We start from the raw sequence: 26,936 nt of genomic DNA on the forward strand, positions 1-26,936 counted from the left end.
AGAAAATACAGTTAACCCTTACTGTGTGGCACAGATTTGATCTTTTCCACGCCATCCAAGCAGGGCAGACACTGTTGTGTACCACTGTAGCCACAAGCACTTCAAATCTGCCAAAGTCAAAGCCTGGATCTGGACTTTCTTGCTACCACATTAATCTGTATGCATAAAGATTCCTGAGGAAATTGTAAAGTTTGAACATAAGCAATGTAACATTCCTGAGCTCTGACACTCAGTTTTTCTATAATGTATGCAAAAAAAGTTACAATCTTAACTAATTTAAAGCTTCAAAATACATTAAAAACTGTTACCTTTCTTTTGCTGATGTCTTCATTCATCACAGGAATGGAAAGTAAAAAGTCTTGACTGACAATCCTTAATTGTAATTCTGTGAATGGGGCAGAGAATAACCGTATATTCAGGTATAGGTTAGGACGAGGCCGGATTCTTTGTGCCAGTGTAAATTCAGTCATGGTCAAGTGGAGATGACTTGTGCTGAGAGCATCTATTTCTTTTGTGTTCACCACTCTTCTTATTGAGACCCTTATTAACTCATCATCATAAAACTTATTCCATAAAGGAAACATGCAAAATCAAAACCCACATCTGTCTCATTTTCTGTCACCAACCCCCCATCTCCCCCTCATATCTACAAGTCTTGTGCCCTAAATTCTCTCTTCCTACGTACAATCATTTACACACACTTCATTATTACAATCACTTTTTTCGTCCTCACAGGAGATGTTGAGATGTTTTTGTCTGTTTCAAGTCTGTCACATGTCGAAAGGATCAAGACATTTCTATGCCATTTGGTGGGGTGGAGGCGTCTTGACAGGTTTTCTCTGTCTGATCTCGGCTGCTTTTCGTATTCACCTGTCAAAATCCCCTGACAGCAAGACAGCACCTTTTCTGTCCTGGAAGGCTCCTGTAGCTTGGCGTCTCTGATGTCCAGTCCAGGAGCTCTGACTGTGCTGCCGGCTGTTTGTACAGAAGGGAACAGAGCATGAACGAAGGTTGAGTAACCGGTCTGGTCAATAGAAACTGGATCTTTTCCTTCTGGATTATCCCGTATCCTGTCTGTAGAATGCTTGATCAAGTAATCCATCTGGCCCAGAAATCCACATACAGTAAGGGCCAATGAGGCGCAGCAGCGTTCAAAGGTCAAAGTTCAACCAGTGACACCAGCTTTTCCATTCCTCATGAAACCGATAAGTTTTCTTCTTTTTTTTTTAAATCGTCAGGCGTACTGGACGTTTGCTCCTCCTTCCTTCATCTGCGGTGGTGTGTGTTAACATGTATGTACATCATTGGTTACCATGACTGGTACTGATTACGTGTTGTTGTGGCGATAGTGTGTGAGTGGCGTCCAGGCGTCGGCTGGGGGGGGTGCTGTGGTCACTGGTGACGGTCATTGCTGGGGGAGTTCTGACGGCTGTTTCTTGGTTTTCAGAGTGTCTATGAGAGACTGGACGCCACGTTTCACGCTGGTGGTCACCCGGCGCGTCACTGAGTCTGGAGAGGGCGCGGAAGAGGAGCCAGCACGTTGGGAGGGCGGCCGTGCCACCAGACACTTCTGGTACCGCAGCTGAAGGAGAAGAAAATGGGGTGAAATGAGTTTTTATCATTTGGGTTTGGGTCAAAAGGGACAAAAACATTTGGCAAGATGTATGTTACCAGCAGTTTGTCTCAGTCAGAGAGTAACACACAACGTGTCATTTTTATACTTGTACAGATTATACAAACCCATTTTCAGTCTTTATGCTAAGCTTGGCCAACCAGCAGTCGCTTCATATTTACTGTACTTATGAGAGCAGCATCGATCTTCTCATCTAACTCTTTGCAAAAAAGCTAAAAAGTGTATTTTCCAAAATGTGAAACTGCTCCTTTAAATACAAAACCTTGTTTTTATTCATTTCAGGACAGTGACACAACAGAACTACATTTCTAATGTCATCTCATCTCACAGCAAAAGAATAAAGTATGAACCCACCACACATGCTGCCTGCACTGCTTCAGACACACTGCCTGCGTTGGGATCACACCAGAACACATGGCACTGGAAATGCTGGTTCCCAGTGTCCATAATGAAGGCAAATGTGTGCACATCCCGTCCCACGCCCATGAAGGACAAGAAACGTACACGGCACTCCACCAACACCTCCTCTTCCTCTTCCTGCACAGACAGCCGAGAGAAGAATCAGACTCTAAACTCTGCTCTATTAGATCTTCTCTCTAATTGACAAGCACATTCGCATCTTTTATTTATCAGATACCCCTCGGGACGACAACAAAAAGTCCCTTGCCTTTTCTTTGATGACAGCCAGAGTGGTGTCAGCAATGCTGAGGATGACAGGAGTCCAGTCCTCTTTGCCTGTGGAGGACAGGAGGCTGTCTATGGCCCCATTTATGATGTCCATACCTGAGGACAAAAGTAGATGAGAGTGAACACTGAGACAGTGTGTGACGACATTTTTTTTATAGGATGCAGGATGTGTTATGATGTGCGTATGGGTGTCAGTGTTAGTTGAGGTTTACCTATGGGGCGAGACACAGACGTCATACCCAGATACAGCACATGAAACTTCTGCACCAACTCGGTCTTTGGCATGGGAAACTCTGCAGAGAGAAAACACACACGGATTAAAACGCACAGGCGCAGATCGCCTACAGGGAATTTTATCACACAACAACATCTAACGCAAAGTTCCAAACGAGGAGTCCACACATGATAATTGGCTTAAACTAGAGAAATAAACAAACACTGATGAATATTTTAATATTTTAGGGTGCTGTTGACATGATTAGGCCATGATAAATATATTCACACACAAGCATGCAGGATTTGAGGGTTTTCTGCATGAAAACCCAGCTGTGCCTGCTTGTACAATGGCTTGCAGGCAGAAAGGATTGCCATGCACAGTGAATGACGATGATCAAAGATGGTGTATCACCTGCATTTCAATCAGCACAGACGTAAACATCTTTTACCCTCAGGACCTCGCTATTAACACACCACGCACTTACATAAGCTTGAGGTGATTTCTGACAAGGTGAAATGTAAAATACTGAAAGTGGTTAAATGTTTGGCTACATAGTTTAAAGATTATTAGTCCCCAAATGCGCTTAAAGACAAAATAATAAAAATCAACACAACAGTAAAAAGGGCATTAATGCAGAAAGCCCTTCACAGAGGTGACATAGATCAATAACAATCTGCTGTATCGCTTGTCAACATGGGTTTAAAAATTCAGGGGCCAGTTGCAACATCAAATTAATGATTATTCTTGAGACTGTTTAAATGAAACACTCATTGTTGTTGAAGGACACATCCAGTTCAGTGGGTAACTGAGGGCATTTAAATATAAACTGAATGACATCTCGAATGTATAGCTGTTACATTATAACTTTGATTTGGGTGCATCAAAGAGATTAAGGTTCTGACCATACGCTCCAATTGAAGTCCTTCATTTCTTATCATTTCTACTGTCGACCCCCCCATGAAGACTTAAAATGGCCAAACACCACTTCAGTAAATTGAGAAGTTAAACCACCAGAAGTGAGCAAAAACAGGATTATCAGGGCGTGTTAAAATAAACTTTGAATAGAAATTAACCAGCCCACGTATGATATACTCCTTCATTTTGAGTTTCAGCCCATTTTCCACAGTCCACATCTTCATTACTGAACTTCAGAGACGAACAATTCATCATGAACTCCGTGTGATTGGTATGGAAGGTAGGGAAATCAATCTGGGATAATGGCTTTTGCCTGAATTCACCTCATTAGTGTACTCCATGAAAAAGTCCCTCATATCCCACATTCAGGATGTAGTGAGTAGTCAGTAAGTAGAGCTCAGACAGGCCAAATCTGATGACGACAGCCGGCCATTATCCTGGTGGTGGAGCTGATCCCAAATCATTTGGTGCTAATCTCCTAAAATGTGTCCCAATGTGGGATCGCACACTCCCAGCTAGCCTGAAGAGATCCAATCCAGGCGGGAACAAGAACTGTTTTCCATCCACCGGTTTTGTTGTGAATGGACCTCTGGAGCTAATGGGCATCGCCTCTCACTGGATAACAACTGGTTCTCCAGTTGAAAGACTAGGAGTTCAACAAGTTAAAGCTTTAAAAGATGTGAGGGATGTTTCACCAATAAGTCCTTTGATCCTGGGGTTGGGATGGGTGCTGTGGAGCACCAGGCCTTGCCTCAAAGAAACACTAATTGGGTTTTAATGAGGTCGACTGCCTCTGTAAGTGAGGAGCCGATATAGTTCTTTTATATTCTGATGCCGGAGCTCCTTTCCCCCATGCTCAGCAGATACACACACCAGCTGAATTTACAGCGGAGGATGAATTGTGCTGCTGCGTTTTCCCTTTCTTCCTATAATTACTTGGGACTGGGAGGAACAAGCGGTGGGACTTAGCGAAATGGGAAACGGTGAATAGAATTAGCGCTGTGAGGATAAAGCTCAGTGATTGTGGAGCGAGGGGTTTTTCTGGATTCAGCAATATCTGTGTGTAATTGAACCAAACACTGCTATCTGTTCTATGAACAAATGTTCTCAGTCGCTCCTGAGGTGATAAAGTCATTTAAAAAAAAAAAAACATACACATGATTTCAGATGAGGAATGCTGTAATGTGAAACCACAGCAGGGAAGATAGCGTGTGGCTGACAAATCCAATTCTCTCACGAGGGAACTACAAAAGAACAAGACTCAAAGAAAAAGATGTGTGTGTGCATATGTGTGTGTGTGTGTGTGTGTGTGTGTGTGTGTGTGTGTGTGTGTGTGTGTGTGGACCTTGTAGGGGTACATCGGAGCTGGTCTGGGAGGAGCTGCCAGCTGCAGCCTTGGCACTTTTCCTTTCAGCCATAATCTAGACGAGGGGAGAGGAAAAATGGAGAGAGACAGAGATAAAACACAAGAAGGATGGGGCAGAATGAGAGAGGAGAAATAGAGGACCAGAGGGGTAGGAGAGAAAACGTTTTCAGCAAAGAATTACAGCTGAATCACATAAACAATAACATAATTTAAAGGATAAGGCTGCTGACATTCTATATTTTTGTTATTGCCAACAAATCTCATGAAAATCCCCAAAACACATCAGCATATTTCTCTGCTGTCCTTCCCTGTCTCATCCCCAAGCTTGTTTGTTTCTACTGAAGATCTTCAGGGTCAAAATTTTCAGCAGCAGGTGTTTGTGGGATTGACTGACCACAGTGCTCGTGTTGATTGTATCTTTATGGCACAGATGAATAAGCTGTATCAGGTTTCGCTACACAGGTAACACTTGTTAAAATGATCAATTAAGGCTTTTTGCCTTTTGTTAGCGATCCAAAAAAGGTAGCAGATATTTTCAGCCTTTAAAACCTCTTTGAAATGATATGTTTGGCTTGTAACAGTCTCAAAAGAACCTGCTCTCTTCCCTTTTGTCTTTCCTCTGGTCTTCTGCAGTGTACACACTCTTTAAAGAGTCATGAGGAGTGTGCGTGGCCCCTGCACCGAGCTGCTGCACCCTTCCTGCTAGAGATACTTGATTAATTGTAGGTGTCATTAATCAAAGTCTATGGTGAGTCTGCAACTCTTCTCACAGGGGAACATGCAAGAAAATGCATGCACTCATGCACACACATTCACACACACACACACACACACACACACACACACACACACACACACACACACACACACACACACACACACACACACACACTCACACACAGAGGAAGGCCTCTCAGCGCACTGCGCAGCTGTAAGACTCGGGTCACCAAGTTTCTCCGCTGCAGTAAGAGAAAACTACCACTGTGTTTAAAATAGATAGAGTCATGGTCACTCACACACACACACACACACACACACACACACACACACACACACACACACATACAGATACACACTCCTTCAATTTGTTCAATTTGGAGAAGGCAATAAGAAGAAATTAATGGAAAAAAAACATTATTCTGTAAATGGGCCAACGTGCCTCTCAGGGAGAAGATGTGGAATTCCAGGTAGATCAGGTAGATACATCCTTTGCAAGGTCACTGCGAGCCTGTGTGTGTGTGTGTGTGTGTGTGTGTGTGTGTGTGTGTGTGTGTGTGTGTGTGTGTGTGTGTGTGTGTGTGTAAAGGGTTTCTTAACAAGTGAGTTATTAGTCCAGGCTATGTACCGCAAGTACAGTATCAAGGTTCTTAATGTATTATATATTACCAGTACACTACATTATACATTAGGTCACTGTGAGACATTCTTTGACTTTCTTTATGTTAGAGAGAATGTTGGTATTCCAGACCAACGTTGACCAATGTGCTTCTCATACTTGTGATCGTACTGTGTATGACTGGAAAGTCAGGTTGTTATAGTTGGCTGGACCAGATTTCATACTGCAGTATCTTAATGAGCTGATTTATTATTTTATTATTCAACAATTCCAATAAAAACATCAAACCAACACTGAGTTAGTCACTATCAATATTTTCTGACTCACGTCCATTTGCTCCCATTGAGGACATACATATAAAACAGCTGGCGACTGTTGCTTTTAGCAAACACCACTCAAGCAATTCGTTTTGTACTCGTTTCTGCGGTGGATTAATACACAATTGCTCATTAGTGATTGTTACTGGCAGCAGACTGGTGTAAATGGGGTTGACTCAAAATAAAATATAATTCCCATGTTCATGGTAATGAAGTGTCAGCCAGTGCAACAGTGTGGCTCACTGGTGTGTTTTTAATAGTTTTTGGGACAAAAATTGCCTTTTATGGCACAGAAAAATAACATATATCATGATTTGACTATATAGTTAATACTTCTCAGTAGAATCAGCTGAGGGTGGTCTTTTGGGAATGATGGGGATGCCAAAGTTTCAATTCTGAACTGACAATGAGGATCACTAACGTTATGCATGTCTGTTAGCAAATTTTAGGGCAATCCACTCATTAGTTGTCAAGATATTTTCCTCGACCCTCAAATGTCAACCTCCTGGTGGCAGTGATCACCAATGTCATTAGGAGTCATCCTCTGGGTGCTGTGAGTGTGTGTACAAAATTTTGTGCCAATCCATCCTGTAAATATTCCACAGGATATATGAAAATTTTGACCTCCTGATGCTGCTACAGGAAAAGTCTCACCATGTCAACCTCATGGTGATGCTAGAGGAAGGGTCAAGAGACCACCAAAGTCCTTTTCATACAGGTGACGTGTATAATGCAGTTCATTAACAAACACTTCAGGAGACAGTTTGAGCCAAATCACTGCATCAGCCCAAATAGGGTATTAATCACTGTCTTCATTAAACCTCTACCACATCAATGTATCAAGCAGATCCAAGGAATTCACAAGTCAAAAAGAGTTGACATGCAGTTAATATATTACTGCACCCATCAATCAGTCTCCTTACAGGAATCCATTAAACTGATTAATTAATTCCTGCTTAACATTACTTAATATTGCTGAGTGTATTTCATTCATACCGTCAAAGAGTCGAAATCTCAACATTAATCCTCTATTCAGAACAACAGAGGACAGTGTGCACCGTACTATGTATATATGTCTTTAAAATTACAATATATTCATGTGCAAATGATTGAGACTGAGGATCACATCATTCAAAGAGAGGTGGAAATGCTGGAAGCTGTCAGGGATTTCGACCTTGAGAAGAAAAACTTGGACAATTTCGAGTTCTAAGACCTTTCATGTGCTGCCTTTAAGATGCTGGACAGGAGCCTCTGGGACCAGATGAGGGAGAGAAAAGGGCTGTCATTGTCTCTAAATGAAATTAGGCCTGTCACACACCAGCTGCTCTTCACATCAGAAGCCCTGAAGAGTATTGGCATCCTTCATACAGGCCTCAAATGTGACAATATTATACTTGTCAACCAGGCCTTCAGAGTGAAGTTAATCGACTTTGATCTGGCCCTTCCAGTGTCCAAAGTTTGGTACGAACAGGCAGCCTTGCGTGTCCACGTCTCTAGAGGTGGGTCTCCTGATGTGTGAGGACTGGGACGTTCATGGCATTCTTGTATTTTGGCATCCGTCTCATCCCTGGAAACTCCACATATCACATGATGAAAGCTATTGTACACCAGCTGGGTCAGCCAAGGGAACGCTGGCAAGAACATCTGGCAGTATTTCAGCAGGGAACAGAGCTCCATCAATCCGGAGTGGAGGCTCAAGTTGCCAGATGAATATAAAGCATCTACAAGTTTCACAGAGGGTTTTTGGCATGGCCAGATGAGGATGATGGATGATGATGAGATACCTGAAGAAAGTAGACCTCATTCAGAGGTGGCATTTCCAAGTCTACTTAAAGGCTTGCTTCATCTGGATACTGAAAAGAGAATCACTCCCAGCATGCCCTAAGGCACAGGTTTGTCACAGTGACTCTCCTGGCCGATGACATGAACACCAGCTCTCATGCAGATGCTGCCCTTGAATTTATGATTGTCTGTCCCCTGGACCACTGAATGAGAGGATTCTGTCAGCTACAGTGAAGCCGATCCAGAGTCAGGAGGTGACAGAGCTTCAGCTGTCACTGACTCATATGATAGAGGCTCAGACAGTTATGGTTCCAGCTATAAATCTGACACAGAGTCAGAAGGTGACTGTCACTGGTTCATATGAAGGAGGGACAGACACGCTGCTTTAAGCTTTAGCCACTGCTGCAGCCTTTTACGGAGCTTTAGTTCACAGTGCTTCAGAGGACAGAGATAGTTCCAGTGACAGAGGCATCACCGGAGCTATGGACAATGTTGGGGCTTCAGCTGTCACTGACATGACAGGGTCTCAAGCTACGCTACTTCCAGTGATACAGATGTAGACACTGACAGTTCCACTGCTAAAACCAGACTCAGAGCTGCTTTCGATGACAGAGCTTCACTGGCCATTGCTTCCAGTGTTGGAGCTACAGCCACCACAGAGCCGCGTATGCAAGACATTTAAAACTCTGAGCTCTTTTTTTGTGGTGGCGCACAACCACTATGAGCAGCATTCAGACAGATTGGTGTGTATCAGTTTGTGGTAGCATGGTGCAGTGCGCACAGTGCACATGTGGGAGGAGAGGTGCAAACAGGTGGGAGGATAGACGTCTAAGAACCATGTCAGCTTCTGGAGAAACCAGCTGCTGCCAGACTGTCTGCTGCATGTTAAAATCCACGATGCTGGCTCCTAAAGTGGTCCTGTTTATTACTGGTTTGTTCTTTGACCATATATATATATAAACTCACTGTATTCTGTCATAAAGTTAGACTTTTTTGACTGCAGTGATTTTTTTTTTTTTTTGCTGTTTAAATCTCTCTACAACGGCTGTAATCTCTGTGTCCAGGAGACAGACAGCAGTAAGTAGAATTACTGCTCTGGGAGAGGAGGGGATTACTGATTAGTCTGTGTGTGTGCGTGCGTGCGTGCGTGTGTGTGCATGTGCGTGTGTGTGAGCGAGATCAAGAGAGAGAAAGTGTGTGAATCAAGTGTGTGTATGTGCTGTGTGATGTTGCAAATTTAAAGGATCTGGGGTTCCCTGTCCTTGAGAGGGTTAACACTGTCACCACTAGCTCTCTCTCTCGCATGCTCACACACACACACACACACACACACACACACACACACACACAGCGATACACACACACACACATAGAAATACTGCACAGGCTCTATAACCTGAATCTTATCTCCTCTTCTCACTGTAAAAGCCCTTCAAACTTCCATGTATCTCCTTCCTAAGCTCTGATGTCTCTCGAAAAAGATAACAGATATCTTGCCAGGGCTCTTCCACAGTGTTTTCCACTCCTGGCCCTTCGTTTTATATAACATTCATGCAGGAGCTGCATCTAAGTTACAACCTTAAAAAGTAGCTCTTGATGACTGCATCAGTAGAAAAAAGATTCCCTTTCTCTCTCCAATGGTCACCTTGATTAAAGCTTGATAGCTTGTTTCAGAGGAGCAGATAAGCTCGTTCATGCGGAGCCGGAGACGATAATGACACCCACCTTGGAACAGATTTCGTGGAGACTTGTGGCGATGGCTGCGGCAGGAGTATCACATCGGAACACGTGGCACTTCAGCACCCGCGTGTTTTTGTCTCTCGCCACGTAGGCAAAGTCCCTGCAACACGGCCAGAAGACACACAGGAATTTTCATACGTGAATTTCTAATGCAGGTAAGAAACAAACCTCCACACACCTCTGCAGCAGATGTGCCTTTGTTAAAGGGGCAGTAAGTAAGAATCTCTTTTATCACATACGATAGATGATTCAGTGAGTACAAGTGAGTGATCTTCCAGCCTGTATGCTTATTTTTCTCTGCACGCTCCCCAGCTGCCCTCTAATGTTTATGCTTCAGTGTGGAAGGAAACCTAAAAGAGCAAAACACAAAGAACTGACGGAGAAAATATAACAATAATTTAGAAGAAAAAGGAAAGAGGAGAATTTAAAAAAAAAACAGAAAGCAGGTTGTTTCCTCCATAATATGTGACCTCATTGCACTAATAAGCCCATTGCAGGATTCCACTTCTTAGCTAATTTGTGTTTTTTTGCTGAAGTGACATTTGTTCCATCTCACAACACTTCTTCATTCCATATATTGTATGTGGGAGAGTCGGGTCTTATCTTTTATCTGCTATGAGCTATTCAGTGAATAGATTATAGTTTTCCTCTCCAAGCCTCCTGGTATTATACCACGGAGAGCCACTTTTGGACATTGTTGCATATTAAGATTAAACATTTCTTTAAAGGCTTCAAACACCTCTCCCCAAAGGGCACCTAGCTCAGGGCCAATATGTGAATATGATTGCCAATTTGTATTTTACATTCCTTTGAGCATTTTTCTTAAGTTCGCAGGGTTCAATTTTGGCATAATCAGCATCGTCTGGAAATATCTTGATTACTTTCCATTTGAAATCCCTCCCAGTGATTTTATTCTCACTTATTCTCATTCCCCTTATCAAACATCAAAAAAAGTCCTTCCTTGGACCTGTTTGCTGTTCTCAAATGAAAACTTTCCAACCCTCGCTGCACCTGTTTGCACTGTCAGCTGTTCAGCAACAGAGTAAAGAGCCAGGGTTGCAAGAAATTTCACGCAAAAGTTCAAAAAGCAAGTGACAACACAACATTATCATTACCCCATTTTGCATCATGACATATTTACCTTTTCTCCAGACATTTGTTGTTAGAGCTCTGCTCTAATTAGCTCAATGCTGCTAATGTTGCTTCATTATTTGTGTCCCTTAAAAGCTGCCATAAGCTTTGCTGGCTTATTGCTGCAATTCCTTGTACACCAGTTAAGGTTTATTTAATGGCTAGATTACTTAGAGCCCCCTTAACATATGGCATAGTGTGTGCTGTTGAGCCATGACAACAGATTTCTCTGTCTGTAGTCACTCCTACACTGACTACAATGACACACACACACACAAACACACAGATACACATAAGCGTACAGCGAGGCAGATGTGTGTCCCAGTGCCCGAGGAAGCTATGTGCTGAGTGTTTCACAGCGGTGCCACCTTGCAGGGAAAAATGACGAGTATGGGGGTGAGACTGAGAGAGGAAGCTCCACCGTGAAGCAAACTTGATGCAGAGAGTGGGTGGGAGATCAAACACAGCTACATGTGGGAGATACTGCACACACACACACACACACACACACACACACACACACACACACACACACACACACACACACACACACACACACACAATGAAAGATAGGCACATTTCTTCCTCATTAACAGGTGAGTCAAGCTGCAGACCAAAAGGTGAGAGGATGTGTCGAGCCCGGACTGAAATGATTGAGTAAAGCGGAGTGAAAGAGGGTGGGGACATGCAGAGAAGCCAACTGGATGGCAGTGTCACCAGATGCAGCTGAACAGCTTCATGCACATGTGCACACACACACACACACACACACACACACACACACACACACACACACACACACACACACACACACACACACACGTACAGTGCACACTCCCAAATAACCATAGACATAAACAGAAATATGGCAAACACAGCCAGCATTTATCACAGTGGGCTCTTTGTGTTTATGAGTCCATTATCCGGCCCGTCTCTTCTGCATAATTGTGTGCTCACACACTTTGAGTTGATAATGCTCCCCCCCTGCCTGTGGCCAGAAAGGAAAGTGCAATAGGATGCGTGTGTGTTGCGCGTATGCGTCCAGTATACACTTCGTTCAGGGACATTTGAGCAGTGTGTCACCAAAGCAGCATGAGTGGCCTTGCCTCGCATACTACAAATGGCTCTTTTATGACTTCTGTACCCTCTCTGGGGGATCAAAACGCTATAAAACAGCATGCAACTCTTAATAGGAAATAGCCTGTGGCCAGTCTGGCTTGCTGATAATTTAACATCAATGATTTAGACCTTCAGCAGAGGCTGCTGCGCTCCTGTACAGACCAACAGTGACTCTGGGCAAAGCAAAGCCACTGATTTGATGCCTGGAGTGACATATGTGATTGCGGTAGGGGGACGTGTGGTCTTGACACAATGATTACTGAAAACAATGGAGAAGCAGATCACACTTGAGCACACCACCAAGAGCAATTACCTTTCTCTGGGTCCCGGGAAGCAGAGGGAAGTGAGAGGGGATGAATGGAGGGTGATGGGGGAAATAGGAAGGAAATAATAAATGAGTTAAAGAAAGAAGGTGGAATGGGAAGAGACAGAGAAAACAGAAGGATGAGAAAATTGTATTGCGAAATATGAAAAGGGAAAAGAGAAACGGGAGCAGAAGGAAAAAGCAAGGGAAAATAAACAAGAGCAGTGTTAATACATGCGGCGAGTCAGAAACAGACTCAACGCTCTTTCACCTCAATCAGTCTTCCTGTGAGGTGTGTGTGTGTGTCGTATGTGTGCTCTGGAGCTCACTTCTGTGTACTTTTCATTTCAGCGGCTTAGCGTTCCGCTACATTATGACACAGCACACCTTTGTGTCAGATGTGCCAACATGCTCACACACACATGCAAACACACACCTTGTTTCTTACTGCAGCTTTACCTTCCCATACTCCCCGTTTCCCTCTGCCGTTTCCTCCTCTCAATCTCTTTCATCCCTCTCTTTGCTCTCGCTCTTTTAATCTTCCTTTCCCTTTCCACAGCTCTCTCCATCTCACGCTCCTCTACTCGCTCTCTTTTCTTCCCACAACAGCAGAAGCCCCCCCCCACCCCCCCACCCCAAAAAAAAGATGCAACACAGAATGATTCAGATCAACAGTGTAAGTTATCACAGCCGCTCTCTTGCATATAGTCTGTGACACTCTCACTATTATCAGGAAGACTACAAAAGAGGCACAGGCTGAATAAAGAACAGAGGGCTAATTCAAACATCGACTGCTTTGATTCTTTGATGATCCACTTAGCAAGAAGCAGTCTGTGTGTGTGTGTGTGTGTGTGTGTGTGTGTGTGTGTGTGTGTGTGTGTGTGTGTGTGTGTGTGTGTGTGTGTGTGTGGTAGCAGCTGGCAGCTTATTTCAAACAGGAGTCAGAGCTCCTGCTTCAACTTGCTCTCCCCACAGCCGGTGGTCGCCCACACATGTACGCACACGCACGCACGCACGCACACAGGCACGCACGCACGCACGCACGCATGGAAGCTACATCAACACGTGTATAAAGTGCCTAAAAGCTCTCACTCGCCTCATGTAAATGTCTGTCATGCTGTATGAAAATGCAACTCTGTCTCTCTCTTTGAATCTCATTCATGATTTTTTTTTTTTTGCTCTGAGTCCATTTACTTCCTATTCTACTTCCTCCTGCTCCTTTTCAAACCCAGACACTATGCTTTCTTCACTGCCACTCACTTCAGCGGAATTGGATTTTTGCTGTCAAAATTCTCAATGGCCCAAAAGCTGCTCTCCATTTACTGTAACACTACAGCCCATTCTTTTCTCTCTACAGCTAATTTGCATGTCAGTGTCAGACTGAAAGCGTTGCAAATGCTTTATTACTGATGCTTAAACCACATCACACCTGATTCAAACCCAGAACAGAACCCCACCTCCCAAAAGAACCTACAGTACAGTCATGATCACACTGACCTCATTTGACCGAGGATGAACCTGCTTCACCGCCAGAGGAATCCTTCTCTCTCTCTTTTGGCCTTTGTCTATGATCGCTCATTTACAATGTCAATAAAGCCCATCGCACTAAACAGGTGCTCACATTAAGTCATGCTTACTTTGCCCTCACAACCATAAAATGGGAATTTGATGAGCTCAGGTAATACTGTTGCTTAACGGGCAGCATTAAGGAGCTATCATCAGCTGCCTGAATGAGAAACAAAGAATGCATAAATATGATAACTAATGCGTGAGTTGCTGGGCACAGCGGTTATGATGGAGATTTAACCAACTGAGACTCATTAGTGTCTGTGTCTGTCCAAAACACAGGGCTGCCGCAAGGAGAGAAAGAGATTTTTCAGCACTCGTCACCCAAACCCTGCACACTTTTTTGAGTAATGAAGAGAATGAATTTATCTATTGATTTAACTCTTCAAATTCAAATATTGCATTTTTATTTTCTGTTTTTTTTTTTCTATTCTTTTTGTATTTTAACTTAAAAAAAGCCTGCTGTGGACAATTTCACTACAAACACTAAATACAGCATCTGATGCTTTTGTACACAAAAAAAATGTATTAAAATATTTAAATCAGCCATAAGAAAGCTTACATGTTTAATAAGAGTGTTACTGTAGGATGTACAGTCTGCGTTACAAATGACAAAATTTCCAGAAATAGGATATGACATGACCTCATGGCAGGACATGATCATAGTAATAATAAATGTAGTAATTTTCTGTTATATTCTGCATTTTAGTGTAGACAGAGGGTTTTAGTGTGGAGACAGAAAAAGAGGACAGTGAGGAGTGAGAGTTGCTGGTCAGTTGTCCCTGACCTCAGTTAATGGAAGAAATGACACATAGTAGAGACAGACAGGCAGCGAATCAACCAACAACCGAGGATGAATGACACACAGGGCTCAGTGATGTAGGGAGAGTTTTTGGCAGGAAAGTGAGGAGGGAGGATGGATAGATAAAATGTCGAGAGAGAGGAGCGATAAAGGCGGGAGGCCAGAGAGCCAAAATGAAAAGGTGGGAGTGTAGCAGAGAGGAATGGGAAATGGGAGAGGTGTGAGACTCACTGGGGGCCGGATGGTGGAGAAAGCGGTGGAGAGGAAAAAGAGAGGTAAAAAGAGGTATGAGATGAAAGGTATGAAAGCACCAAAGCAGAGAGATGAGTTAAAGCAAGACTCCCACCACTCATGTGTTCCTTTCTCTCTCTCTCTTTCTCTCTCTCTCTCTCTCTCTCTCTCTCTCTCTCTCTCTCTCTCTCTCTCTCTCTCTCTGTGCTCCACATATTTCCAGAGCTGAATAAAGGATGACTGACTCACTACTACCAATCTCTCTTTGATCCTGATGGCTGTGAGGCAGGCTCGGCTGGAGAGGATGTGTACAACTCGGAGATTAAATGAGGTCACGGCTGCAGATATATATTGTATACTGGGTTTAAGCAAGTCGCACAGAACTGTCAGCGTCTGCAGCTCACACATCACCCACCCTCAGTAGTACTACCAGCGCTGTGTGTTGTAGTAGTATTAGCATATGTACAGCTGAAGGAAAATCCCACCCTCGCATATTTAAACACGGTTTCAGTTTGTGACATTCAATGCTTGATCACACTTTTTTTTTGATTTCAGCTACATGTTTAGATCATTATACCTTGCATGATTATCCCATTCATTAAATTACAAATAAATCCACTGAACAGGGTGCAGGAATATTGGACGCTGCTGCCAAATGCTGATGACAAATGGAAGAAGAAGAAATGTGAAAGGAAAATCTATAATGCAAAACACGGTAGATGCTGATGCTGAGGTTGGTTTTGAAACTTGTGTCGTTGCCTCCTTTATAATGGTTTTCTGCATAAAACAGGACTATTGACTGTTTGAGTACATGCATAAAAGCCGCAACTGAAACCTGAATTTCCTGATAACTCATGTCTGAAAAGTGGTTCCTCAGATCTGATGCAGCTTGTAGCTGTGATGAGCTGCGATGGCTACCAGCTGAGTTTAGATCACGAGTAAGTATCCCTCTTTCTAGACTTCAAATTATCTGCTTGTGGCCTAACCACAGAGGATTGGACCAGTCAGCATCCTCTGAGGAACTACTGGCAGCAATGGGCAGGTGTGGTGACAGTGAGAGAAGCTACTGTTCATTTGAAAACGACAAAGGTGTTTCCAAAGGCTGCTATAGCATCATTTATATCAGAGCTGGAGAGTATTTTCACTAAAAGAGGAGCAAAGAATGGCACTGAAGGCTTTCCATAAAGAAAAGCTTGAACAATGTGACTTTGCAGGAGTCAAATGGTTTGTTGGTCTGATTGGTAAAAAGTTAGCCTGTGATAGATGGTGATGGACAGATGGATCATCCAATCAGCTGCCAGTACCTACCCTCTTCCAACAGTTTGCACTGTTTTGCCGGAAAACTGATACTGAAGCCCGACGCTGTTCCATCCATTTATCCTGGGGGCACAGCGAGCACGAGCCAACATGTTTCTCACCAGGTACATTTATTTTTCTCCTGTTTTTTCCATTGACTGCATCCAGACAAATCTGCAGAGTGCTAGATAATGTTGGCCAACATTATCCTGCCAAATCACATGATGCTTCACGTCAAATGCTGAAAGTTACGGCAAACGCTCAAAATAGTTTTTCAGATAGCGAGGCTGCTGAGGAGGTTTGTGTGTTTGCTGAATGGAGTCAAGCATAAAATATGATCCTATTTTGTGAGTAGCTAAATTTATACATACAGTGAGGAGTATAAATGGCAACAGAAAACAAAATTGTACACAGAAAATGAGGCGATTACTTCTGGTACAAGTCTGGACACAAATACATACCCAATATGAAATAAACTGACAGCGGCTTCATGTAACTCTTCTGCTCCTCATGAAGCCACATTGTTTACTCTAGGCCAGTTTTCCATAAAAATAAGACACTCAAAACAGTTAACAGCTAAATAGACCCAGGAATGGAGGCACAGCAGCAATAACTGCTTTTGGAAGTGCTTCATCCTCTCTCATTTCTGCCATAAGAATTACAATTTGCAAATGTGATGCTCAATAATAAAGATAAAACACTGTTTTGACTGATAATACTGTATTATTAAAATTCAAGTAGTTTCAAATACCTTTATAGAGAATAACTTGACTGTGCATCTTCAGGTGCTAAAATTGGGTAATAAAACTGAAGTGCCCACAACTGCTGCAGTAAAAGAGGCTTTTTAAGAGGCAGTGAAAACAACACAAATGTTACTAGTCCCTCGCCTGCTCTGCTCTGTAGCTTCCAGTATCACTCAGTAGAGACTCGTGTCCTCTCCGAACCATCTGTCACGCACACACACAAACACACAGAGAGCACCGTGGCATCGAACACACTTCAAACAGACTTCAATTATCAAACAGCTTTACAGAGTGTCTGGGTAGTGCCGGCTGCGATGCTAATGCACTTACATATGCTAATTGAACAGCCAAATGCTGATTAGAAATGTCTGAGGAGGAAGCTCGTGTGACTCTCCTGTCAGCAAAAAGTAGACAGGGCCAGGTGTGCGTACAGTGTGTGTGTGCGGGGAAATGTGCTATATTCACTGATTGCAACTGAACTGGTAATGCTATGATTGCTGACAAGGTTGTGACTTTGGCTTGGGTCCAAAGTGGATGTGGATCTGATCCAGTTTCACAGTGAGATTTAACGCTGAACTGTGACGTGTGACAGCAACAATAGCTGGATGGTGATTTAGAGGAAAGCCCTTTCATCACACTGTAAAGAGAATGACAAAACACCTTGTGAGTATATTTAGATTTAGCTGCTGTTTCCATCCATGATGTAAGCAGTACAAGGGCGAAATAAACACATAATGATAACAGCTATGATAATATTTTTGAGTGGTAAATCCAGAAAATCCACCCTGAAGCTCTCTTTGTCAGACACATTTCTGCTGTCATGGCTTACAAATGCTTTTTTTTAATCTTGACTGATTCAATTTTTGCTGATGGACCTTTACAATCCACATGTGTTCTGCTGGAAGATCCTCCATTTGTCCAGACTCAATAAACATTGCGATAAACTGCTGTGTAATTTAAAAATAGGACCCTGAGTGCTGATAATTGGGCTAGAAAACAGTGAATATTGCCTTTGACAAAATTTAATTGCAGTTTATTGTAATGGAATGTAGAATGTGGCGATAAAAGGTCCAATAAAACTCAAAGATAACACTCGACACAAGAGATGCAAAGTACACACTTTACACAGCCATTAATAGGACTGTACAGAGCTGCTGACAGATAATGGGTTTGTTTTACAGTAGTGCACTACTGATGGCTGTGCAAAGTGTCCACATCTGGTATTTCCAGTTCTGTCTATAGTACGCTTAGATATCCGATATTCTAATTTGAGCCTGACCAGTAATGGCTGTGTGAGGCCAATACTGTTATCGAATTCCAAATAATTTGGTGATGATCTATTGGTGAATATTCATTTACAACATAAAAATAGGATTTCGAAGGATTCTTTTTGTTTGCTTATTAACCCTTTCAGCCCAGCGTGCAAGTAAGCGTCCATGGGACATACTGCAACAAGTCAGATCCATGGAGGCCCCAGCTAGCAACCCACAGGACTCAAAGGATCCACTAATGCCCACTGACACCACAGGACACCGGGTCAGAACCTTATTGGATGCTCGATCTGAGGTTGATGCCCTGAGCTCTCGTTCCTCGGGCCATTCCTGAGCAGTTTTTGCTGTAGAGGAGACTGCTGTCAGGGAGTGGTGTTAATTGAGGGGGTGAACTTGGTCTTCAACAGTGTTTGGGTGGGTGGTGCGTATCAAGAGGATTGTGATAAGGTGATCAGTGTTATTCACTTCACATGTCATCTATCTTCTCATCTAACTTTTCCAAGAAACCAAATTTCCTAAAGCATACAGTATTTCACAAAATATTGAACTGTTCCTTTAATGGTGAGGCAGCATGATGATAAAAAAAGTGTCCATGGAGCAGGATTTTGGAGCTCATTTGGATCTCACAAAAAGTCACACCAGTAAAACCATCCACAGCAGCACTGGAGTACTTTAAGGCTGTGTGACAACTGAGTGGGGCAAACCCCCCTGCGACCTGGTGAATTAGTCATGGCCCACAGCCATTAGGCCTAATGTAGAATGTCTGTACATAATTACCTCTCCACACCGTAAACTTGTTTACAGCACCAAGATGAGCAACAAAATGAGCAACCAGGGCCAGAGGGCACAGTGAAGGAGGAGGAGGAGGAGGAGGAGGAGGCTGGTACCACACAACACACACTCCCTGCCTCTCTACACACACATACATACACACTCACAGGCAGACAGACAAAAACACACAAACATAATCACCAATTTTGCCCAAGGCAGCGAAGAACTAGGACAAAATCAAGTCGAAATAAAAAATAAAACTGTTGTCTATGGTGTATTAAACAACGTACACAGCACACGACGCTGGCTGTGTGATTTGAGCAGACAGCTGATGTTGTTTACAGCAGCAGCAACGCCGCAGTTTGATTTACCCTCCGTACCTCTGCATCATTTCCAAGAAAAATGCACAGATTTACGAAGCGAATAGTGAAAATGGTGACTTACTAAAAAGGCAGAAACGCGCACAACCCGAGTTTATGTTCATGCAGCTTTATGACCCAATTCCAAGCATTCGGTGTGGCAGAATGAGGGAGGGAGGGGCAACAAGCTGGGGAGGCACACACAGTACCCATGTGTCAACAGTCGCCGTATTTCATTACATATTTAAGAGCAGAGATAGGTGGGTGGGTGGGTGGGTGAGATGGAAAGACAGTGTGTGTGTGAGGAATGAGGGATGAGGGGGAGAAAGCGGGATTCTGGGTGGGCGAGAGAGGGAGAACGATGATGTCCTGCTGTTCTCCCCGCTCTTGATCATTTATACATCACACTGCTCTAGAGTTGTGTGTGTGTGTGTGTGTGTGTGTGTGTGTGTGTGCATGTGCGTGTGTGATTTTGTACACAAGCGCTGATATTCTCGACTGAGACAAAGCTTCAGTGAGATGTCACTTCAGCAAGACGCCCCCATTCATGTATCTTACTAATGTGTGTGTGTGTGTGTGTGTGTGTGTGTGTGTGTGTGTGTGTGTGAGAGAGAGAGAGATAAAGAGAGTGTGTGGGAGAGCGCAGGGATTTGGTGAGGAGTTAGTGTCGAGTTGTGCTGAGCTCTACTCACAGATCAGTTTAGATCATACTGTATGCATGTAACCTAATTAGCTGCATATGCCATAAATCATTATGTCTCACGCACACAGCATACTGTACAGCAATTAGTCGTCTCTCTCTCTCTCACTCTACTTACAGTGAACATTTTTAAATGGTCGGTTCACACAATTTACAAAAATAAACCTGTATATTGAAGCAGAGCTGAAATTGTTAGTCAATTAATTGATTCACTGATGAACAACGCCCTTGATCGAGCTGCCTTTCTTTGTCTTATGTGATAGTAAATTGATCATTTTTGGGTTTTCTATGTGATTTTACAAACCTTTACTGAGGAAAATAATAGTTATTCCTCACCTACCTCCTGTCGTGTCTTCTGCATACAGATAGTTTTGGGTTTGAGATATTCAACTCTGAGATTTCTGCTGTGATTAATTTTCATTTAAACTTCCCTCTGTTCATCGTCGCTCCGAAAACTGTTGACTTGGTGTTATGTGGCTTAACAAGAGAAGCAGGAACCGAGACAAGAGAGAGAGAGAGAGAGAGAGAGAGAGAGAGAGAGAGAGAGAGAGAGAGAGAGAGAGAGAGAGAGAGAGAGAGAGAGAGGCTGTTTCTGGAAGGAAATGTTACTGTTGAGTGATGGAGGCAGGAAGCTCAAAGATGATGTCTCAAAACCTGCCAAAATAAAGCCAAAACTTACAAAAGGTAAGATTCATTCCATTTATTTATTTTTATCAAACTAATCTTTTACATGGTAACAAAGTTTGACAAAGTGGTACAAAAATTGCGTTGTTAAATCAAACGCTTTTATTTGGGAAAACAATCTCGCTATTGGGTCCTGTTACTAGCCATTCTGGAGCTTTTGATCAAATCACATGATCTTCATCTACTGGAGAGTTTGTCCAGTTGACAATCTAATTCATATGTTCAAATAGTTTCAACCAAACTAGACTTGATTAGGTTCCTTGGCTGATCACTTGAAATCCTTCTTAACAAATAGATTAATAAACATGTTATCAGGTTTGGTGTTGGTGTTTTTAGCCAATCAGGGTCAAGCACTGTGACTCTTTGCCCTGTGGGGACCTCATATTAATTTCTTGGTTAAACTTTTTTACTTGCATTTGTTTTTTTAACTTTGCAAATCTTTGATTTGTGAGTAAAAGAAGCCTGATCATGAGCTGTGAAGTGATAAATTTGTACCTTTAAATCCAAATAAACCATTTGAATAAAGTGTGATTTTGATCCTGAAATAATGGAGAAGTTAATTTACCACCTAATACATTTATTACTATAGGTACATCAACAGCTGCCCCACTGAGAATGTAATCAAAAACCTATATCATGCACTTCCAAACAGTATTCAAATGTATTCATCTTAAGCAGTCTGTGGCCACTTCGGGCAGCCGTGGTCTGACTAGATGGACGGGCTACAGGCAGACGCTGACTGTGCCAGCGTCCTGCCGTGTTCAGCCCTGTATGATCAGCGAACATCAGCATCACCTCTCATTGCTGTCCGCCACGGCCCCCGGACCGATGAGTGTTTTATCGGGAGGAGATTTATCGGTTGGTGGGGCAGGGGAAGGGATCTATAGGAGGAACAGGAGGAGTAATCCGTCAGGAAGACAGGGATTACAGCAGGTGTGCCTAACAATGCTAATGTAAGAGAGAGAGGCGGAGAAAGAGAGAGGTGGTGAGAGAGTAAATGCAAGAAAGAAGAAATGTTTGTATTTTTAAAGGTTTTTGTATACCTGAGTGTTTCTTTGTGTGTGTGTGTGTGTGTGTGTGTGTTTTTGTGTGTGTGTGTGTGTGTGTGTGTGTGTGTGTGTGTGTGTGTGTGTTTGTGTGTGTGATATATGACTCTAGGTTGGAGAGTGAGTAGGGACACAGCTCCCACCATAATGACCCTTTAGAGAATGAGGGCTTCTGGGAGGCTGGGAGGACATATCCTGGACATGAGGCGTGTGTGTATGTGTAGAAGTAGGAGTGATGGATTGTGGGAAGATGGAGGGCACTGACGTGGAGGAGCAATGACTTGCAGGGAAAGAGAGGTTTGTACGGGGCTCAAATCGGAGCAGGAGTGGGAAGGAAAGGCCATCAATCACTCTGGCATCTATCGAGTGGGTCTAGGTTCCTGGGCTCTGTCCCTGTGGGCCATCACAGGGGCCTTGCATGTTAATTAAGCACAGAGGGGCCTTGACATCAGCAAATAAAGCTGTGGTCCAATTGGGATGTCGTGACTGGAAGTACTGGAGGAGTGACTGCCACAGCTGAAACATGCACATACAAATGTGACACAAATGGAGGTGATCGCTAGAGTGTGTTCAGCATTAAAATATTAATGACACTGGAAGCTTGCGTGTCTCTCCTCTTCTCTTCTTTCCTTTCCTGTCCTCTTCTCTCCTTTCCTCTTCTCTTCTCCTCTCCTCTCTTCACACCTCTTCTCCTCTCTCATATTCTCTTCTCTTCTCCACATGCCACAGCTGTCCACAGAAGGTCAGCAATAGGGGGAATAAGTGAGACCCAGAGGGAATAAGCAAGCAGAGCCCCACTGCTGCCCGCTAATGAATATGAATGAAGCATGGGATCAGTGTGTGTATCTACAGTTCCCTTTAACAGCAGGAAACACACACAGACATCAGGGCTACGCAAAGACACTACAGCATTAAAGGCGCACATGACATCGGCACACACCCTCAGCTTTAAAACAGTGTCGCCTCAGTTCTAATAAGTGTCACACGCCAAGGACAAGAAAACAAGCAGGAACTGCCCCCCTCATGTTGTAAATCATTTCACTTTGGCTTTTGTTCTTCGCTTAGTGTTTCCCTTCTCATCCCTCATCCTCCTCCTCCTCCTCTGCTTCATATGGTAGATACTCAAAGAGAGAGAGAGAGAGGGAAGGGCATATGCATACAGTGAAGGCATTTATCATGTGCACACATGCACACATACCTTTACTTAAGCATGTGACCTCACTTACACCAATCCAGAATGCAGCGCAAGATGTATTATGTCAAAAATGGTAATATCTTTGCAGAACACACATGCACACACACACACACGCACGTGCACACACACAAACACACACACTCATAGACCAATTGCAATATCAAACAGCTCCAAACAGCCGTGACACACACTTTCAAAAATCCCTGCAGCACATCCAGACGCTTTAATCCTGTCTTTCTCAATCCCCCCTTTGCTTACTTCATCTCTCTTCCTTTCTTTCACTCTTATGCCTTTTCCTTCTTATCTGGCTCCCTGAATGTCTTACTCATGTCTGTGTGACTCCAGCTGCAGACCTGCTGCTGCTGCCAGCCTACATCCCCACACCTGACGGCTAGTCGGAGAGAGAGAGGAGAGCGAGGGAGAGAGAGAGGAGACACAAAGTACACAGCTTGAAGTCAAACACACAGCAGGAGACTGAGAAGTAAATAAGTGAAAAAATTAAAGGGGAAGCTAATGAATGACAGTAGGTCTGACGGCTGTGTCCTCTAGGCGAGCAGAGCAGTTAGAAACCAACAGAGCAGAGAAACGGGGGGTGATGTTGAGAGAGAGGCAGTAATGGATGACTGTGAGTAGATGGATGGATGGATGGATGAGGCTAGAGGAGCGAACAAATAAGAGATAGGGGTACTCACACAGGCGGACATGCTTGGCCCGTTACAGATGACTACTTCCCTGCCTCGTTAGCTTCTTCCGCCACGGTGACATTGCTACAGCCCCGTCGCCGCGGTACCCGGGGGGAAATCTCTTCTCGTCTGCCTCCTCTCTTTTTCTTCTTTTTCTTTTTTTTTAAATCCTCTGGGGCCCCCTTTCCCCCTCTTTCCTTCCTCTCCGCCCTGCGTCTCCCTCTCCTCCTCCTCCTCCTCCTCCTCCTCCTCCTCTTCCCTCTGCTACACCTTTTCTCTCCCTATCTTCCTCTACGGGCGGCTTCCTTTGCTCCAGTCACCCGGTCCGAAGAGTCTCTTGCAAAGTCCTGTTTTGTCCTGCTCAGTGCAAGCAGGGAAGCATGTGCTGCCTCTTCCTCCCTCACCGGCTCTCCATCGCTCTGTTTATACCCCCCTCTCTCTCAAAAGCACCGCCACTCTTTTTTTTCTTCTGCACTCTCCCTATTTGAGCATCTTCTCTCCTCAGTTGCTGCTATCTTTGTCTCCCCCTCTCTCGTCTTACTCAAGCTGAAGAAACAGGAGGCTTACACCCCGCTAAAGTGCAGCGGCGGGACAAACAAAGAGAGGCAGAAAGAAGAAGAGGCAAAGCTGTGCAGCCAATGGCACAAGAGGGAGGCATAAAGAGCGCTGGAGACAAAGAGTAGAAATAGCGCAAGAGCATTACAGACAGAAAGAGGGGATGGAGAAGTGTGGGGAAACACAGACACACCCACTCATTCAGCATCACACACATACAAAGAGCGCTCCAGATATAGACCTATGACTTCATCAATTCAAGCCCGCATGTAGACACACACACGAAAACATGTGTGCGCACACAAACGAATATGCACATAGGCGAACTTGCTGAGTGCTCCATATATAGCTTCATGACTTCATCGAAGAGCAAACCCCCTTCCCCGCCCCTCGTCCTGCCCTGCTTAAGAGACAGGGGGACTCATTCATATTGAATCAAGTTGAAGGGGAACGAGAGAATATTCAGGAGAAGACTGGGAATATTCCTCAGATAGATGGATAGAGAAAGAGACAGGAGACAGACAGAGAGATGAATGGAGAGAGCTAAGGCAGACATCTCTGTCTCTCTTTCTTTAGCTTACTTGTTAAAATGATGTGCTCCCTTTCTTCTTTACTTAATTCAGAAAGGTGTCTTTCTTGTTTCTGCCCATCACCGTCTGCAAGCCTCAGTCAGTTAGCTTACAAGCATTACCTGTCTGATTTAAAACACACGCACGCACAGTGTTCAGGCAAGTCAGCCCGGTCAGCACACAGCTTCTGCGTTTCTGAACCCAGTCACACACTACGCAGTATGAAGGAGTATGGGGGAAAGTATGTGGACCATTGAACTTTACATCCATATGCAGTTGCAGAACATCTCAAAATATTTATGAACCCAGCTGCAGGGTTTTGCTCCCATTCAGGGGTAATAAATCGATGTTCCAGTACATCCCCACAGGTGTTGGATGAGGTTGAGGTCAAAGCTGTTGCAGAGCAGTCAAGTTCTTCCACAACAGGTTTGTTTTTTCACTTTTTTTTTTTTTTAAAGAAAACAGAAAATATGAAGACACACAATCAGAAGAATCTACCAGCACAAACCAACCAAGACAACAACACCATCTCTGTCCACTGTCACAGCACCAGCTCGGCAGACTAACTTCATACAAGATAATCAACAGAAAATATTCATGACTGTACTATAAATGAAGAGCCCACTCATGCAAAGACCACTTATGTATTAAACAAATCCAGAGAGAAATAATAGTCACAACACTAAAATAAACTGTAAGCCTTTCACATCCCATTCACTGACATACAATGAGCCCTGTGGAGAGAAAGAAAGCCACCTACACGCCAGGAAGCAGACAGATGATACCAATAACATAATGATCGCATCCTAATACATGTTGCAAAGCTCTATCACAAGTGTCTGCCTCCTCCACAACATGCGTTGTTACACACATAATCCCCAGAGGCCAGGGTTAATATCTGTTTAATCTTCTCCTTCGATAAAGGACAAAAAATTGTTCCAGATTCACAAATATGTTCCTTATAGTAGAGCCTGTACCTATCCTGTATATACAGGATGTTAGTAATATAATTTAATACATAAACTGACAATCAATAGTTCAAAATATACCTTCTCTGTCTGTATATTTCATTAAAATAACATTTATTTATGAGCCTGGCTTTGTTCAAAGGCATGCTAACACAATAAGGCCCTTCTCAATCTCCTGCCACAAAATTTGAAGCACACTATTGTCTAAATTATTATTTTATGCTGTAGAATTAAAATTTTTCTTTGGTCTGCCCAAAAAAGAAAAACATCTCCGGACCAAAAGCAGATCAGAGGGGTGCCCACATACTTTATGGGCTTGGCTGCACTATATGAGCTTCTGTGGATGCACAAACTTTGATTATAGTGCACTCTAGTGGCAGAATTAAGCTATTCCAACCTCTGACAAATGACGTTATTGTCTCAGATACACACACACCATCCCTCTTCAGATGTGGGGTACTGTAAAATAATTTGCTGCATATATGGAAAGAACATTGTGGTCTCAGAGCATCAAATATCTTCTAAGTCATACACACTCCCGGCCAGGGCAGAATTATAGCACATTCAAAGTCATGAGCCTGAAACCAAACAGATGAGTGCAGGCTGCAGATTTTAAAGTGCTGGTGGGAGGAAAGGATGAGAAGAGTAGAGGCTGTAATGCTGTAAGAGAGAGAGAGAAATAAGGATAAGAGGGAGAGCTAGCCTGGGCCCTCCCCCCTTCTTTCCACTACACGCTTTATCCATTACCGCTGAGAGAGACAGCCACTGAAAAGTTTCTCAATCCTCTGAGACGGTAGAGGGTGGAGGGACTCTCTTTCTTTCTTTCCCTCTTTTTATCTAACACACACACACACACACACACACACACACACACACACACACACACACACACACACACACACACACACACAGCTAATGTTGTGGTGGTGTTGCTGTTGAGGGACTGAAAG

The 26,936-nt window shown here is 43.6% G+C and overlaps 1 protein-coding gene across 2 annotated transcripts in view; it reads right to left on the reverse strand.

Moving 5' to 3' along the window:
* Window positions 1-765: 765 nt before the first annotated feature.
* LOC139330839 (amyloid beta precursor protein binding family B member 2) overlaps window positions 766-26,936 on the reverse strand; it is a 37,830-nt gene continuing 11,659 nt past the window's right edge. The window contains exons 1-7 of one of the 2 annotated variants that reach the window (XM_070961962.1): window positions 23,904-25,422; window positions 9,979-10,093; window positions 4,798-4,873; window positions 2,533-2,613; window positions 2,301-2,416; window positions 1,988-2,170; window positions 766-1,582 (exon numbers count right to left, since the gene is read on the reverse strand). In XM_070961962.1, coding sequence (XP_070818063.1) covers window positions 1,406-1,582; window positions 1,988-2,170; window positions 2,301-2,416; window positions 2,533-2,613; window positions 4,798-4,870 — 630 coding nt within the window. In that variant the 5' untranslated portion in view covers window positions 4,871-4,873; window positions 9,979-10,093; window positions 23,904-25,422 and the 3' untranslated portion in view covers window positions 766-1,405. Of the gene's footprint in view, window positions 1,583-1,987; window positions 2,171-2,300; window positions 2,417-2,532; window positions 2,614-4,797; window positions 4,874-9,978; window positions 10,094-23,903; window positions 25,423-26,936 lie in introns of those variants that run through there. The other variant, XM_070961961.1, reaches the window with a different exon arrangement.

Source organism: Chaetodon trifascialis, chromosome 5, assembly GCF_039877785.1.
Source record: "Chaetodon trifascialis isolate fChaTrf1 chromosome 5, fChaTrf1.hap1, whole genome shotgun sequence".
Classification (NCBI taxonomy): domain Eukaryota; kingdom Metazoa; phylum Chordata; class Actinopteri; order Chaetodontiformes; family Chaetodontidae; genus Chaetodon; species Chaetodon trifascialis.